The following is a 16730-nucleotide window of genomic DNA, read 5'->3' as shown; positions in this document are numbered from 1 at the left end:
CCATCTCTCCAGCCCCCGTGTGCACATGGAATCCTGGAGTTTGTGTGCTTCAGTGTCTTGTGATTTTGAGTGGATATGATTCCGTGTGGTGTTATGGGTTATGGGAGATATACTTCATACTCCCATACACACTTAATTGAAGTTTTTAGTTTATTATCCCATTGGTTTCCGTGGCATTTGTGCCTGGATATAGTTATCATCCTTTCTTCAGAAAACAACCTAAGAATCCCTGGCTCTCAAAATTGTATGCAGAAAGAAAGTGAAAACATGAATCCATTCATGCCATGCAGTGCTCTCACTTCTTGGTTGAGCCTTAAATTCATTTAAGAAAATCTGAAGGCGCTGGGCTCTGAGTGCAGCATGCGGTTCAGAGATGCGGCCCATCCATGATGAGGTGTGTCTGTTGTCCAGTTAATTACATAAGGTAAACTAAGATGTTGCCACATATGCTTGAAGGCACTCACGGGAAAGTCCAAAGACTCCCTGCTGTGTCTGGTCATTTCACACAGTCATTTGGAGTTAAAAGCAATTATGAAGGACCCTAAGGAGACTACTACATCAGTAGGTTTTGGACTCATGTCTTAGAAGCTGGCCTGAAACATAAAAACAAAGTTACTGAAGTACTATAGTACACTTGATAATAGCACTGTGAGAAATAAGGTTTTCCAAACTTGCTTGCCAATCACCAAGAAAAGATTTAGTTGAACAGTCCTGTGCAGTTCTGAAAAACACCTGTTGGTAACACATATCTAGTGTTAACCAGTATACACACTGAGCTTTAAAACTTCTTATTTTTTTAAATTAAATCATATCAATTTTCTTTTCTCATTTTCTGGCCATTGCCATGTCGCCTACCTTGTTCTCTCTCAAACTCATGTCTGATGAACACAGTGTGTGTGTGTGTGTGTGTGTGTGTGTGTGTGTGTGTGTGTGCGTGTTCGTGTGCATGTGTGTGTGTCTGAGTCTCCTGTTTGGTTTTAAAAAACCAACTAATGAGCTCTGAAAACTTATACATAAAAATAACAGGAAGTGTGGATCAGCTGGATTTCTCTTGTATTGTTTGAAGTGGTTTTAGTTAAAGAGCAAGGATGCATAGGTATCATTTTATTCTGGTTTCTCCCCGTTTCTTGAATATCCTTCTACACTGGAGAATGGACTCACAGCAGTCCAAGCTATCTCCATATAGTCCTTTGCACATTGAGAATGTTCCCTGAGTCTTTTCTAATCGCTAGTTATTAACAACCTGACAGTTACTCTGTTTTATCCTAGATTTCCCACATGGGGTTCATGTTCCCGACTCTAGACAAACAGTAAGAACACTTTCTTTGTCTGCTATAGAAATTTAGGTCTGATTGTATTCCATTTGTGTTACTCTTTGAAAAATTGTTTCCTTTGTGGAATTCAGAGGTTTGTTTGTTTGTCTACTTTACTAGTGGGTCTCCAGCTCTCTGGTGTTACTGATATTACCATATTCATTAAAATTGGACCATAGAGGCAGTTTCCTCAAAAATGACTTTTCCTGCTCTATTAAGGATTGTGTGCCTGCAATGTAAATGGGCTGGAAAGTCCACCGTGGGAAAGACTCTTTCCATCTTTACCTGTGTCACTTGCAGCACCATAGGGCATGTGTCTATTGTTCCTAACTCATCCAGAGAAAGCCAGACCATAGTGACATATACAATAGGGACCAATCCTGACAATGCTTTCTTTTTTATAATTGCAGATGGCTTCCACCATGGTAGAGAGTTGTAAGTATCTGAAGTCCCTCCCCTGTTCAGGAAATATCTTAGTGTTCCATTTCTGAGAAACCTCACTCCAAGTTCCTTTTGGGAAGAAGGGCTGAAGGTTAAATGAGAGAAAATGATTCTGCCATAGAGGCTCCCTGGAAAATGCCAAGAAGAACTAGGGTTAATTTCATGAGAACCAGTGTGGCTTCATGTGATACACCCCACTCTGATTTTCTTGCAGATGTAGCCCAGGTGGGAGACACAGATGTTGAAGAACAAGAACAACTGGATAGTAAAGAGAATTTTCCTGGTAAGTAACAAGGTCCTGTGGAGATCAACAGGACAGGGCTCAAGAAGCAGTGGGGTTGTACATTCTGCTCACCAGGCTGAAGCAGTGGGAAAGGCATCAGTGAGATGTAGGAGATTTGTTTGATTCTCCTTCCAGCCATAATGATAAAGAGGAAGAGAAGCAAAGCACACACACACACACACACACACACACACACACACACACACACACACACACACACACACACACACACAAACCCACTGGCAATTAAAGATGAGCCAGAGGACTTGGAGGAATGGCTTTTTAATCAAGAGCACTGACTGCTCTACCAGAGGACAGAGATTCTAATCTCAGCACCCATATCGCTGCTCACATCCATCTGTAACTCCAGTTTCAAGGCATCTGATGCTCTCCTCTGGTCTTGATTGGCACTGCATGCATGTAGTACACAGGCATTTCCAGGCAATACAGCTGAAATAAACTTAAAAAGCAAAGCCTTCTCCCTGCCTCTCTCATTGCCAAAGCTCCAAGCCTCTGATTGTAATCAGTAGATCTCCTTGCTCATTGCTTGTTTGACATCTGGTGTTCACTTCGGATTGCTGATTTGGGATAGAACTCTCAGTTGAGTATAACTCTCTGTAGTCACTGAGATGTCCCTGAGTACAAAGGCCATGAAGTGTGGGCCCAATAACGCAGAAGAAAGAAATCCTCTTCCAGCTGGTCCTGCAGGATTTATCACAGCACCTCCATGGTCCTCTCTTGCCTGTTAAGTCTCTCTATAAAGGGCACTCTATGGGTGGATGGCAGAGTGAGTAGGCTGGTCTCACTGCAGCATCTTCTGTAACATGAGGAGTCAAAGAACCATTGGAAAGCTGAGGCTGATATGTTGTGAACTAGTATGGCTGTATCTTCTGTAGGCAGAAGTGAGTGAGCCAGCCACTCTGTTTATTTTCTTGTAGATGCTTATGAAGTACAGCATTGGGAAATGAGAAAAAGAGCAAGCACTCTTTCTCCTGGTAGGTAACTGCATTCTCAGTCTATACTGTCATGTGGGGAAGGTGTCAGTAGGGAAAAGGATAGAGGGAAGGATATATGTGAGCTCATTACCAGTCCTGTAGACTGACCTGTAGCGTGAATGGGTCAAAGAACACATTGACACCTGTATTAGAACCTCTGACCTAGTACTTGACAATGGATCTAGAACTCGGGTCCAGCTATGACCTGCTTTTCAGATATTCCTAATTCAGAGTGGGCACATATGTTCCCAGGATTTAAAAGGCATGGACACTTGTATTTTCTTTTCAATGTCCTTTCTGGCTTTATCCTCCTACCTGTGTCTGAACCTCACTTCCCTGCCATGTCTCACTAGATAGATCTCCTTGTGTTGTCCTCCCGTATGCCAGGTCTTTTCTCTGGACACTCTGAAACGTTTGTGTACTTCATGCTTAGTATATTTCTCAGCTGTCTCCTCTTGTCCAGAGCATGAATGAAAGGAGACTACATTCCCCAAAGTCTTCTGTGAAACCCCTGTAGTGGGGTCAGAGCTTCCTTTATTTTGAAGTCTGTCTGTCTGCCTGCCTGCCTGTCTGTCTGTCTGCTTGCCTGCCTGCCTGCCTGCCTGCCTGCCTGCCTGTCTTTTATTCTTCGTTTAATACATTGATTCTGCCTTGTATAAACTCAAGGATTCCTTTTTCTTATCAGGTGTCCACAGAGACGCAGGTGCCCAGCTCATTGGCCACATTGACCCTGATTCTGACTCTTACCCACAGCCTTTCCCAGCCTCTTCCCTATTTCCTGAGCAGCATAGTGACTCTGCACTTTGTGCCTAGTAATTCATAAAACGCTGATTCTGCTAATTTGGCTGCACTGCCCACCTAATGTGACCTAACCATCTAATATGTGGTCCCCTGGATTCATTCCCCTTTAAGTTTATTCAGTCTATTTAGTTGTCCCCTTCCCTTGAAACTCAGCCTCACTTGAGGCCCGCACAAAGTTCATGGGACAGCCAAACTTCAAATGGGAAGTGTATACAATGGGACATTGCTTAGGGACATGCCCAGTAAGACATAGCTGAATCTTGCCAAGTCATCTGGTTCATGCCTTCCTTTGTGGAACAGTGGTGAAAGGTTATTTTTGCCCCACTGAGGAAAGCAGGGGAGCCGAACAGAATGGGGACAGGGATGCTGAGCACAGCCCAGTGAGCAAGCTAAGCTTTGTTTCTGATGTAAGAGGAGACCTAAAGAGAACATCCAAAAGTTGCATCCGACAGAACAACAGCCAATACAATTTTTCCCAGACAATGTTGATATAAGAAAGGTAGGGTATGTGTTGGAAGTCACTCACCTGGCATGGTCAGCTTGCTGCTTGTAAGAAATACCCAACAGGGTCCCAAAGCTTTGTGCCACACTCATTTCCTATTTTGAACCTATTTGTACTCTGTTCCTAGCGGTCAACACACTATTTGTACATCGACCAGGATCTTCCGAGTCTGATGAGGAAAGTACACCCATCAGAAGGAAGAAGAGGAGATACAAGAGGCGCCTTTAATTAAAACCCTTCCCTTCCATATTCCCCCAGTGAGTACAGCACATCCAGAGGCTTCGGGAACTTAAAAAGCACTGGATGTGGTAAGGGGGAGTGCACAGAGAAACAGAGACAGACATTCTAAGCCCCCAGTTCACCAGGATAAAGAATTGGTGTATCAAAACCTTGTACAGTTATCAGGAGATGTTGAGAAAAGAAGGGTAGATGGATACAGGGCAGGGCATATGGGGAGGGGGTTGAGGTTTGGAAGGACAATGTTTTAGCAAGATAAAACAATAGTCTGAGGTACAAATCCCAAGGTGGGAAAGGAATCTGGCATCCAAGGGAACCATCAGAACACGTAAAGTCCCCATGGACGGTTTCTTACTTAGACTTACTATTGCTGTGATGAAACACCATACAAAACTTGGGAAGGATAGGGTTTATTTGGCTTACATATCCTGAATCACAGAACATTGAGAGAAGCCAATTGAGAAACTCAAACAGTGAAGGAACCTGGGAGCAACATTGATGCAGAGGCCAAAGAAGATTCCTGCTTACTGCCTTGCTTCTTAATGCCTTACATAGCCCACATTCTTATAGAATGCAGGATCTGCAGACTATAGCTGGCCCCACACACAATAGGCTGAGGCATCTCACATCAATCACTAATTAAGAAAATGTCCTGTAAGCTTGCCTCCAGCCTGGTCTTGTAGAGGCAATTTCTCCACGGAGGCGCCCTCCTCTCAGATGACTGTAGCTTGTGTCGAGTTGACATTAAAATAGCCAAGACTAAGGTCATGAGGGTGGACGGCAAATACATAAGTCAAGTCATGAAGCACCATAAGGACTATATGTTGGTGGAGTGGGGCTAATTGTGTCAAAGAATATATAAATGGCATCAGGAGTAAAGAGTGGGGAGGTGAGGCTGAAAGGTGAGAGCGGAGAAACCTTGCCAGGCCAGATTCAATAACACTCAGTACAGGGCTGAAGAGACTTGATGGAGGGAGAAAGGTGACTGTGCAGGAGCTCTTTCCACTGCAAGGTACCAAGATCCCCAAGATCTGTGGTACCGTCCCACTAGAAACCACACCTCTACCTTGCCAGGGCTTTTGGTAGGTATGAGGTACTGGAGGCACTGAGAGTTGGAAGAGACAGGAAGGAGACCTTGAACATAGCACAGTCCTCAGGGGAAGTGGATATTCTCACCTACGACAGGTCTAGGCAGGGCTGTTCAAGCCACTACAGAGTTCCATGTCTTTTGAAATAACGCTTTACTTCTCCTCTGTTCACAGGCCCCATGTCCTTGGTATGAATGCGGGGGGGTGGGTGGGAGGGGGGACTTCAGTAGCTGCAAGTAGAGAGATGTTAACCAATGGCCAGAACAAACACCGTACAAAGCTTCTACCAGGCGTATGAATCCAGGGACAAGGTGCCTTGTCACCTGTGAAGACCTCTGGTAAGATCTAGGACCTTGCTTTGCTCTTGAATCTCTGTTATCAGCCTCGTTAGACTCCTATTCTCCCTGATACTGTACTTGCCAGGTTGTTCTGTCATTTCAAACTTAACTGTAGAAATGCCTAGGTGAGCTGGTTTATTTTGTCAACTTGTAACATGATCTAGAGTTATCTGAAAGGTGGGAATCTCCATTGAGAAAATGATTCCATAAGATCCACCCACAGGGCATTTTCTTTCCTTTATTTTTTTCCACTAATTTATGTATTCACTTTACATCTCAATCTCAGCCCCAGCTCCTCCTAGTCCCCCCCTCCCTGGCTCACATGGCCCCTTACCCAACTCCCCACTCCCCTTTTGCTCTGGGAAGGGGGAGGTCCCTCGACAGGAACCAACCCATTCTGCTACCTCAAGTGACTGCAGGACTAGGTATATATTCTTCACTGAGGCCAGACAGGACAGCCCAGTTAGGAGAGCAGGCTCCACAGGCAGACAGCAGAGTCAGGGTAAGCCAGCGCTCCAGTTGGTGCATCTGTATGAAGACCAAGCTGCGAGTATAGCAGAGTATCAGTAAGAGCATCAGTGATTAGCTCTTGCCTATGGGTTGCTTTTCAAATTGGGCCAGTCATTGGTTGGCCATTCCCTCTGTCTCTGTGACATCTTTATCCCTGAACTTTTTGTTGACAGGACACATTTTAAGTCAAAGGAATTGTGGGTAAGTTGGTGTTCTTATCCCTCCACTAGGAGTCCTGCCTAGCTACGGGATGGCCACTTCAGCCTCTGTATGCCCCAATGCTAGGAGTCTCAGCTAAAGTCACCCTCATAGACTTCCTGGAGTCTCCCCATCCCAGGTCTCTGGCACCTCCTAGAGATGCACACACCACAACATGCCATCCCATCTACCTTCAATTTCTGTTCACTCTCTCTGCCCCCTTTCTCACCCTGTTCCCTCCATCCATCCACTTCCAATCACAATTTTATTTCCCCTTCTGAGTGAGATTGCAGTACCCTCTCTTGGGCCCACCTTGTTACTTGGCTTCTTTGGGTCTGTGGATTATAGTGTGGGTATGCTGTACTTTATGAATAGTATCCACGTATAAGTGAGTATATGTCATGCATGTCCTTTTGAGTCTGGGTTACCGGACTGAGCATGATATTTTCTAGGTCCATCCATTTGCCTGCTAATTTTAAGATGTTCTTGTTTTTAATAACTGAGTAGTATTCCCTTATGTTAATAAACCACATTTTCATTTTTGATTTTTGGTTGAAGGGCATCTGGGTTGTTTCCAGTTTCTAACTGTAACAAATAAAACTGCTGCAGATACAGTTCAGCAAGTGTCCTTGTGGGATGGTGGAGCATCTTTTGGGTATATGCCCAGGAGTGATACAGTTGGATATTTAGGTAGAACTCTTCCCAATTTTTTGAAAAAAAAAAAAAAAAACCCCACCAAATTGATTTTCAGAGTGGTTATGGGTTTGCACTCCCACTAGCAATGCAGGAGTGTCCCCCTTGCTCCACATCATTGTCAGCATGTGCTGTCCCTCGAGTTTTGGATCTTAGCCATTCTGATACATATAAGGTGGAATCTCAGAGTTGTTTTGATTTGCATTTCCCTGATGATGAAGGGAATCGATCATTTCTTTAAGTGTCTCTTAGCCATCCAAGATACCTCTGTTAAGAATTCTGTTTTGCTCTGTACTCTATTTTTTAATTGGGTTATCTGGTTGATGTCTAACTTCCTAAGTTATATATGTATTGGATATTTTACCACTCTCAGATGTAGAGTTGGTGAAAATTTTTTTCTATTGTGAAGCTTTTCAGTTTTGTGAGGTCCCCTTTATGACATGTTGATTGTAGTGTCTGAGTCGTTGGAGTTGTGTTCAGAAAGTCGTCTCCTCTACCAATGTATCCAAAGCTATTCTCCACTGTCCTCTATTAGATTTAGTGTATCCGAGTTTATGTTGAGGTCTTTGATCCACCTGGACTTGAGCTTTGTGCAGGGCAATAAAAATGGATCTGTTTGCATTCTTCTACATGCAGACATTCAGTTAGCCCAGCAACACTTGTTGAATATGCTGTCCGTTTTTGCATTGTATGGTTTTGGCTTCTTTGTCAAAAGTTAAATATCAATAGGTGTGTGGGTTTATTTCAGGGACTTTGATTTGATTTGATTCTTTTGATCAAGCTACAAAGTGTCCAGGATTCTTTTTATCTCTATTGGTGAGTTTAGGACTGTTAAGTCAAAGTACTCAGATGATCCAAGATTGTTCTTCTGGTCTTGACTTTGAGTATAATACAGGGAGGCTGTATCTTCTAGTCTTTGGTCACATTCCAGCTTCAGGTAAGTTTGTAGTGATTGTGAATAATTTCAAAAGTGCATATCTTGGTGTAAGAAAGAGTTCATTGAGTTGGGCATGTTCTCTTCATTCAAAAATGTGACCACATTTGGTCTTGTGGGTCATAGCTAGGATTTGTATCATTGGATTTAAGGTTTTCTCTGGCAGCTTGTCATAAACAATAAAATGAGAATCATTAGTTAAGATATTCCAGTGGGTACTCTGTCAGATTATATCCAGATAAAATAGGAAGACCAACTTTCTTGAATCTAAATGTGGGGAGCAGTATCAAGATATTTGGTTTTATCACCATCAAGTGCCTCTACTGTTGTTGTGCTCATATAAATAAAATAATTAAATCTTAAAAACTATTTTTACAAAAAGACATCGTAGTTATGCATGTGTAGATGGTGGAGTCCATGATGCTACTTGGAAAGTATTTTATAGCCTTGCTCATGGCAACTCTGTGAGCCAGACAGCAGGATGGTTTCCCCAAAGGCAGGGTATCTCTTTGCATTGAATCTCTCTTAGTTTGGTGGATGAACAGAGGAGGGTTACATGGCTAAGAATGCAATAATACAGTCCAGCTCCTGTATTCTCAAAGACTGCTGTATATCTGGGGCTTTGACATCGACTTGTGCATTAAGAAAGCTTAGTTATGGGAAAGTTAATACCTTATGCTCAAGTACACAGGGTTGGTGATGTAAACACATGCATATGATAGCACACAGGAACACAAGCACACAGGAACACAGCAACACAAGGTTTGAGGAAATCAATAGTGGGGAGTACATGACAGATAAAAATTACTGAACCTTCCCAAGCAGAGATCTGCTGTAGAACTGAGGGATGGAAAACATCATCTTTCCCTCCCTGAACTCAACTTTCTCTTTTCCTTCCTAATATTAAGAGCATTATGGAGAAGGAACCAGATTTCTGTCCTCTGCTGCATCATTTGACACATCATGCTACCTGGCCTGTTTGTGGACAACATACAGTGAGACCGACATCAGAATAACTTGACCAGCTGTCTGCCTAGGTTAACGAAGCTCTCTATGACCAGTTTCTCCCTATCTGCCCAGCCTATTTACCCAGATTGCCCTCTTTTTATAATAAACTCTTTCAAAGTTACCTGTCTCTCTAGAGTTTTGTACCCCTCTCATAGCATCTCAGTTGTGAAAGTGGTTTTCTGTGTAGTATTTTGTTGTGGCCCTCCCCGCTCCACGCTTGGGGGCCAAAATGTCCCGGACCGCTCTGCCACCTCAGTCTGTGGGTCGGGGGGGGGGGAGAGAGAGAGAGAGAGAGAGGGAGAGAGAGACAGAGAGAGAGGAGAGGAGAGAGAGAAGAGGAGATAGGAGAGAGGATAAAGGGGAAGAGACTCTAAGAATGGAGATAAGACAGGGTGTGTGATCAAGTCCAGTTTCTCATCTATTGTCTCTCTTCATATCTCTCTTATTGTCTCCCTTCTCTCTTATTGTCTCTTTCTGTCTCTCCTTTTCTCTTATTGAAGGGAAGACCGGGGTATCTATAGGCTTTTGCCAAGTGCATTGTAGGTGTGTGGATACTACATGCCTTGCAGGTGTGGATATGATGTAAGCCTTACAGGCGTGTATGCCGTGGATAGCATGTGCACCAGTGTGCCTTGCAGGCGTGGATACCACTTGCCCCTTGCAGCTGGGGGCACTAAACAGCAAAACAAGACATGTGGGATAAACAAGATATTTATCACAGTGTGCTCAGCTGTTGTAGGCTGTTGAAAAACAAGTCTCTTGTCAGGGTATATGGCTCGAGATGGCTGCACAGATGATACCTGCTTTCTGCTACAAGTCGGCTCCCAACAGTATTTGATTTTCCTCTCTTAGGGTTTTTCTCCTTATCCTCAGGTGTCTAATAGCAAAGTGCCTAAACCATTGCTGTTGACACCTGGCCATTGGAGCCTTCTACATACCACACAGCCAGCTGATTTCCATAGAGCTGCTGTGGGAGTCTTAGGGTGAGCTCTGCAGACATGGATGCTGTCCCACTCTGGCTGAGCTCATACAATCTTGAGTAGTGTACATGCAGGAGGCAGCCCCTCCCAAGTCCTTCCCTCATTCAATCTGGCAGTTCCCTTGGTCAAGCTCCCTTGATGCTGGCTTGAGCACGGTCTCCTCATGGGGTGACCAGTTAGCTAAATGCATTCCTAGCTGCATGTTAGTCCCACCAAGCTGCAAGGGTCCTTAGCTCCTAGATTACCTGTGTTTGATCTCTTGATGGCTTTTCCAGACAGGGTACAACTTTCAGAAACCTGCCATCTTCACAAATGCTTGTAATCATGCGTTTCCCAGGAACTCTCACATCCAGACCCTGTGATAAGTACCAGGACATGTGAGTCTGCTAGGAGACAGTGCTTCTTTTGTAAAACACTTCCAGTTGAAAGGAACCTCTTCTTGGTTTGGAATAGTGGCAAAGGGTCCTAGTGAGAAAAAGGATAATGACAGCACTTCCTACACCTGCAAATTCCCTTCCTTCAGAGAATCTGAGCATAGCTTGCTTTTTAAAATGATCCTGAGGTTTAATTATTGGTAGGAAGTGGTCAGGAGTATGCTGGGTACCTATTGGCAAATCTGTATGAATGAGTGTCATGGCCCTTCCCCTTATCCTGTGATAGTGTAAGGCCCCCACGAATGGAGGACCTCACCCAAGCCTCGGGAATTTGCGGTCACCCATTAACTGCAAGACACCAAACTTGATGTAATCAGCAAGAGGCATATTTTAATCAGTATACTGAGGTCAAGACCCATGACCCATGCAGGGGCAGTGGGGTCCAACCCCGGGGCTTTGGGGAGAGAGAGAATTTAAAGCCCCAAACTACAACTCGGGGGGGGGGGGGGAACCACAACCCAGGGGGAGTAAGGGAGGGTTATTGGAGAGCACCTGTGGAAAGTCCCAGCCCATTATTCAGTTTGTGACAGGGTACAAGGAACAGGCTGTTCTCTAAGAGCTTATATGTAATCAGCCATCTATCTTGTGGTCAGCCAAGTTCCTGGTATCCAGGGTGCACAGGCACGCTAACTAGAACTCTCAGCTCAAACCCTATTCAATCTATCTTATGGTCAGTTTTTAGTTCCTGGTACCCATAGAGCTTGGTCACGCTGTCCTGAACTCCCAGCTCTGAACTCTTATCTTACTTATTTTGTCTTGTGGATAACTAGTTTCCTAGGACCCAGAGTGCAGAACAAGCTGATCTGCACTCTTGACTCCATCTGTGGAAGGTTTAAAATTTTTTAACTCTTGCAATAGGTATAACATTTCTTACCTGCATTGCTCTCTACTCTGGGCTGTCACATTTACATAAGCCCCCTGCAAGAGCTTTCTTCATAACTCATACACATCATGCATGTAGACCTGAAACTGGGAGAGTCAATTCCTCAAGGAGCTGTGCTTGATCAAGGTAGGCTGGGGGACAGCTGATGAAATCTCCTCTCTTCTTATCCTGACAGGAATCCCAGGCATGGAACCTCTGTGCCCATGGTGGTGATCAGCTAGTTAAGTCACCCTCAGGGTGGCCTTGCCTCTACTGACTTACACAATTCCTTGTCCTGGGTGCCTGTTTTGCCGAGTATCCAGGATAAAACAACATGACCATCACTGTAGAAGGTGTTGATATTTTATTATCCATTCTTCCCACATTGGAGACTACAAGAGGGAAAGAGTCATCTGGCATCCTTCCATACTTTATTATTATAAACAGAGACTAACAGTCACAGTCACTGTCGAGCAGAAGCTCTGACTAGGTAGCAGCAGGTACATGTTCCTGGTCATAAAGGTTCACGTTCTTGCTCTGGACTGGGCATGGGAGTGACAAGAGTAGAGAGATAAACTTTAATTCCAATGTTGTTAAGGAATGTTCTTCATGAGATAGGCAGATTGGAGCCCAGGGCCTGACATAATTTTGTATTTGTGTCAGCTTCTCTTTTGTACTTCAAGCAGGAACAGAATTTCAATAAAAAAAGGAACTGTTGGACAGATCCATAGCGAGTATGACATGATTCCCATTCTTCCTAGACACAGGGCTATTCTCATTGAGCAGGATGTTGGCTACTGACTACTCAGAGCTCAGGCCCTACCCACCAGTTGGCCATGGATAGAGAGGTATCTTGCCCAAGGTTTCTACTGCTCTTTGATGGCAGCCTGCTCCTGAGGCCTGAATAGTATAGAGGTATGAGGGCCTTGACCTGGGGTTTCAAGGAAGGCTTCCTGTGGATGGTACCCCAGTTCCAGCCTGAGGACCAATGCATAACACACTATAGCACTTCAATTCCAAGTCTCTCTCTGCTCAGTGCTGTTTCCTTCCCTCCCTGCAGGAGTAACTCCTGAGAGTTCTCTCTCACTAACTTCTGCACACAGGGGTCCAGCGTAGTACATTGAACAAAACAAACTCCAGCCAGGGCAAAAAGCAGGGCATCCCCAAAGGCCTGAAAAGAGGAAAACATTTTGGGCTGCTTCCAGAAATATTTCATATTCCAAATTCATATCCAAATTTCTGGGAAGGAGCAAATGACTGTCTCCACTTGAAATCATTGCAGTCAGTGAAGACCATAAAGAGAGTATCCCAATGAGTGAAAGAAAGAGGTGTGACAGTTTGTTCCCCACCCCTATCCCCACCCCCATTGCCATTCTAGCCTACCTAGTGTCAGTTTCCTGTATCCCACTATAGTCTGAATATGCTGAAAGTTTCTGAAGCAAAGATTTCATTCATTTTAAGCCACATATATTACATGCTGTTGTGAGTAGTGTGAGGAAACCTCCTGTTACCTTAGTTCATGCCTCACAGATGTGAAATTTGCATTTGTCCCACAGACCTGCACTGTATACATCACCTACCATGTAGTCCTACAGCAGTGTTAGAATCAGACCAGCTGTCACTCACACTGTACTGCTTTAGGGTATCTGCACATGTTAGCATAACCCCACATCAGTCTATATCATACAGCTTACTCCCTCTCATGCCATGGGCATTCCATCATGTCACATCATCCCAAGGAAAGAAAGGAGTGCAACCCTGAAAGATAATTTTGAGAATGAAACTCATTCACTTGACTTTTATTTCAGTATTGTGGTTGTGGTTGCTCTGTTTGATAAGTTGTTAATCTGTTACTATGCCTAATTCATAAATTGAACCCCACTGTGGATGGCAGAATGGAGGGGAATTCACACTATATACATGTGTAGGACTCAGTACTATTCAGGGAGCCCCCGGCCATCTTGGAATGTACTGCCCACTCTTCGGGTATTTATGAAGAAGTTGGATACACTATGCAAGGATGGGTTCCGCAAGCAGAGGTTGTAGTGGTTCATTTAAGAAGATATTTTGACAATGATCAGGAGAGGGTGTCATGACCCTGAAGGGCAAATGGGAAACAAATGGAGACATTTTTCACCAATGGTACCTAGCAGAATTGGGACACTAAAGCTCCTACCTGATCCTTGCTGCTTGAGATTGACTTAGGGGCTAAGTGTGCCTCCAAGAGGAAATGCTACCAGACTTGGTGGAGGGCCTGATCTCAGGTGAAACTGCAGGTAATTGGCCAAGTGAGTGTTTTGTTTCTGTGTAACAGGGGGTACCAGGTTTTACCCTCTAAACACAGATGCATCCAAGAGACAGTTACAGGACCAAAACCCAGAAAGTCAGATCCATTTGTTTCATAAAGGATTGGCAGGCAGCTGAGGTTTGTTAGTCTCCTGCATCAGAACCATACATGTGAAGCTAGTTATAGGTGCACCTGTGATTTAGGCTCTTAGAAGGTAGACGCAAGAGGATTAGAAGTTCAATGTCATCCTTAGCTACTTGGGGAGTTCAACAGCAGACTGGGAACATGAGGTACTGTCTTAAAAATACAAAAGCAAAACAAAAAGACCACTATTAGCCAGACACCAGCTGGCTTTCCCATAGAGAGAATATGCCACACATGGTACAGAGCACTCTTACTGTAGGGGTCAGATTAAATAAAAGGAAGAGAGTTTAAACCTGTAAAACTCACCCTTTGAAAAGGAGAGAAAACAGAGATGGTACTCTAGCTATAGTCTTTACCTATGTGTTCCTGGAGCCCAAGAAATGGACAGGTAAGACAGTGGCTTACCATGAATCTAATGGGTTCATTCATCATGTCTTACAAGTGTATGAGGTAGCAAGTGCGCACTTTTATAAGAAGCTGAGATGAGGCCCATTTTATAAGATAGTGGTGGTTCGGGATTCAAACCAAGTGTCAGGTTTTAAAGCCAAAGTCTGCATACATTCCTCCTGCCCCTTGCTCCTCACTTGGAAGGCTGAGAAAGTGAGACTCATGGTCCCCTTCTTTGACCCTCACATCAGGTGTCTTCAGTTCTGATTGCTTGACTTCTCTCCAGGATCTCAGGGTATGTGGCAGATATGAAGACAAAGCCCAAGACAGGAAATCTGGGAGAGGACCATGGTCTCCCATTCTAGGCTTGTTGCTGTTCAACACTTCAGTCTGTCCTTGTGGGACACACTCCCACAGAAAGTCCTAGGTTAAGGACAGTGGCTTTTTTAGCTTAGTCTTCAGAGATCAGCTCTTTCCAAACAGGGCCATGGCCACTGTTTATTTCTCCATTAGGTATAATTGTGTTTCTGCTTATGAAACTGTGGATTCATTGGTTCTCAGCTCACTAGTTCATTCTACTGAATAATTTCTTACCTAAAGCTAGGCTTCCCTCCTCCTGATGTCTTTGCAAGACTTCCAGGCATCTATGAAATGATTGTATTCCGTGCTTCTCAGCCTCTGAATATGGTCCATCGACTTTCCATCCCTAGTTCCTCTCTTAGGTTCTCATTTCTCCATGGAGTCTGTCTATTCTCCCTGTTCTCTTTAGACCCCCCCTTTTGTTGCTTTTCTCTCTATGTTTCTTTCCTTCACCTTAAACTTGGGAGATATAGGCCTTGCTGCAGAGTAAGAGGCAGTCACATGATTTCAAAATCCTCAAATGTTACCCAGTAGAAAGCAGGACAGTGGAACCATTCCCTGATGGGAGGCTGGGACGTAATGGTTTGCTAAATGTTACAAACATCCCCCAGGATGCTACAAAGATGATGGTTGGCTTCAGGACTCTCCCCAAAAGAAAGGTGACAAATGAGAAAGTAGGGTCTAATGGATCATTTTATTCTTTTGACAGGTTTGCACAGACTTGGTATTCCCTATATTGCTGGTCTCTTAGAGAAGCACTTCCCCTTTATCCCCACTCTCTCTCTCGCTAGACCCTGACCCTCGGACCGGAGCGGCAGCTTGGGCCAGGACACAGTGGCTGCCAAGCGTGGAGCGGAGCAGGCCGCAACATTTTGGCCCACAAAGCCGGGCAGTACAGGCCGTGACAGTTTGGCGTCTAACGTAGGGCAGCGGGAACGAGAGACCCAGTGAGGGACGTTACTGGAAGAAGGTGATCACGAATCTGCCGTGTTGAGAAGGGTAAGGAAAATGGGACAAGAAATTAGTCAACCTGAATCCAAAATTAGTCAGCCTGAATTCAACTCTCTGTTTTGGTTTTGTTTGCTGTTCACATGTGTTAATTTTTTGCTTTTGTTCTTGAATGCTGTCTTTTTTGTTCAAAATAAAAAGAAGCGTAAGTTAGAATCCAAAATACAGCCAAAGGTTGATGACAATTTGTCAGAGCCAGATTGTGCTGACCGAGCAGAAGAGGAAGTCAAATTTTATGATGCTAAAATGCCCTTTTCCTATGTGCCTCTACCTCCAAGTGCTCCCCCAATGGAGACAATGGTTGTAGATCCTAAAAAGGAGTTACAGGACAAAATTTCTACCCTTAAACAACTGATAGAGTTAGAAAAAGAGTATCAGGACTTAAGTAACCAGTTACAGAAATTAAGGACAGGGAAGAGGTCTCAAGAGACTAACTGTGAAAATCCCCTGGATTTTCATGTTCCTCAACCTGGTGTCCAAAGGTAGTCCCTATCCTCTAGCTTTAGTTCAGCTACAGATCAGCCAGAGGAGAGAGATGCTAAGGCTTTCCCTGTATCAGAGACTTGGTAAGAGACTTGATCAGACTTTCTGTCTTGTCTCCATTCTTCACGTCTCTTCCCCTTTATCCTCTCTCTCTCTCTCTCTCTCTCTCTCTCTCTCTCTCTCTCTCTCGACCCTGACCCTCGGACCGGAGCGGCAGTTTGGGCCAGGACACAGTGGCCACCAAGCGTGGAGCGGAGCAGGCCACAACATTTTGGCCCACAAAGCTGGGCAGTACGGGCCGAGACAGTTTGGCGCCTAACGTGGGGCGCCACAAATGTTGGCACCCTTACTCTGCCTCAATGCTTTGGGGCTAAGTGCTCTGGTCAAGAGAGAGAGTGGGGCTCTTGGGGCAGGAGACTCGAGGAATGGAGACAAGACAGGGTG

At 44.5% G+C, this 16730-nt stretch overlaps 1 protein-coding gene across 7 annotated transcripts in view; it reads left to right on the top strand.

Moving 5' to 3' along the window:
* LOC117693636 (uncharacterized) overlaps nucleotides 1–9462 on the top strand; it is an 80638-nt gene extending 71176 nt beyond the window's left edge. For 4 of the 7 annotated variants that reach the window (XM_076917376.1, XM_076917377.1, XM_076917374.1 and 1 more), the window contains 7 exons: nucleotides 1270–1310; nucleotides 1724–1748; nucleotides 1969–2037; nucleotides 2976–3032; nucleotides 4463–4592; nucleotides 5835–5998; nucleotides 9242–9462. In XM_076917376.1, coding sequence (XP_076773491.1) covers nucleotides 1270–1310; nucleotides 1724–1748; nucleotides 1969–2037; nucleotides 2976–3032; nucleotides 4463–4563 — 293 coding nt within the window. In that variant the 3' untranslated portion in view covers nucleotides 4564–4592; nucleotides 5835–5998; nucleotides 9242–9462. Of the gene's footprint in view, nucleotides 1–1269; nucleotides 1311–1723; nucleotides 1749–1968; nucleotides 2038–2975; nucleotides 3033–4462; nucleotides 4593–5834; nucleotides 5999–9241 lie in introns of those variants that run through there. The other 3 variants (XM_076917375.1, XM_076917378.1, XM_076917379.1) reach the window with 3 other exon arrangements.
* Nucleotides 9463–16730: the final 7268 nt, after the last annotated feature.

The sequence above is a fragment of the Arvicanthis niloticus genome, chromosome 21 (genome assembly GCF_011762505.2).
Source record: "Arvicanthis niloticus isolate mArvNil1 chromosome 21, mArvNil1.pat.X, whole genome shotgun sequence".
NCBI lineage: Eukaryota > Metazoa > Chordata > Mammalia > Rodentia > Muridae > Arvicanthis > Arvicanthis niloticus.
The sequence above is the reverse complement of the archived record's forward strand: the minus strand, read 5'-3'. Positions and strand labels throughout refer to the sequence as shown.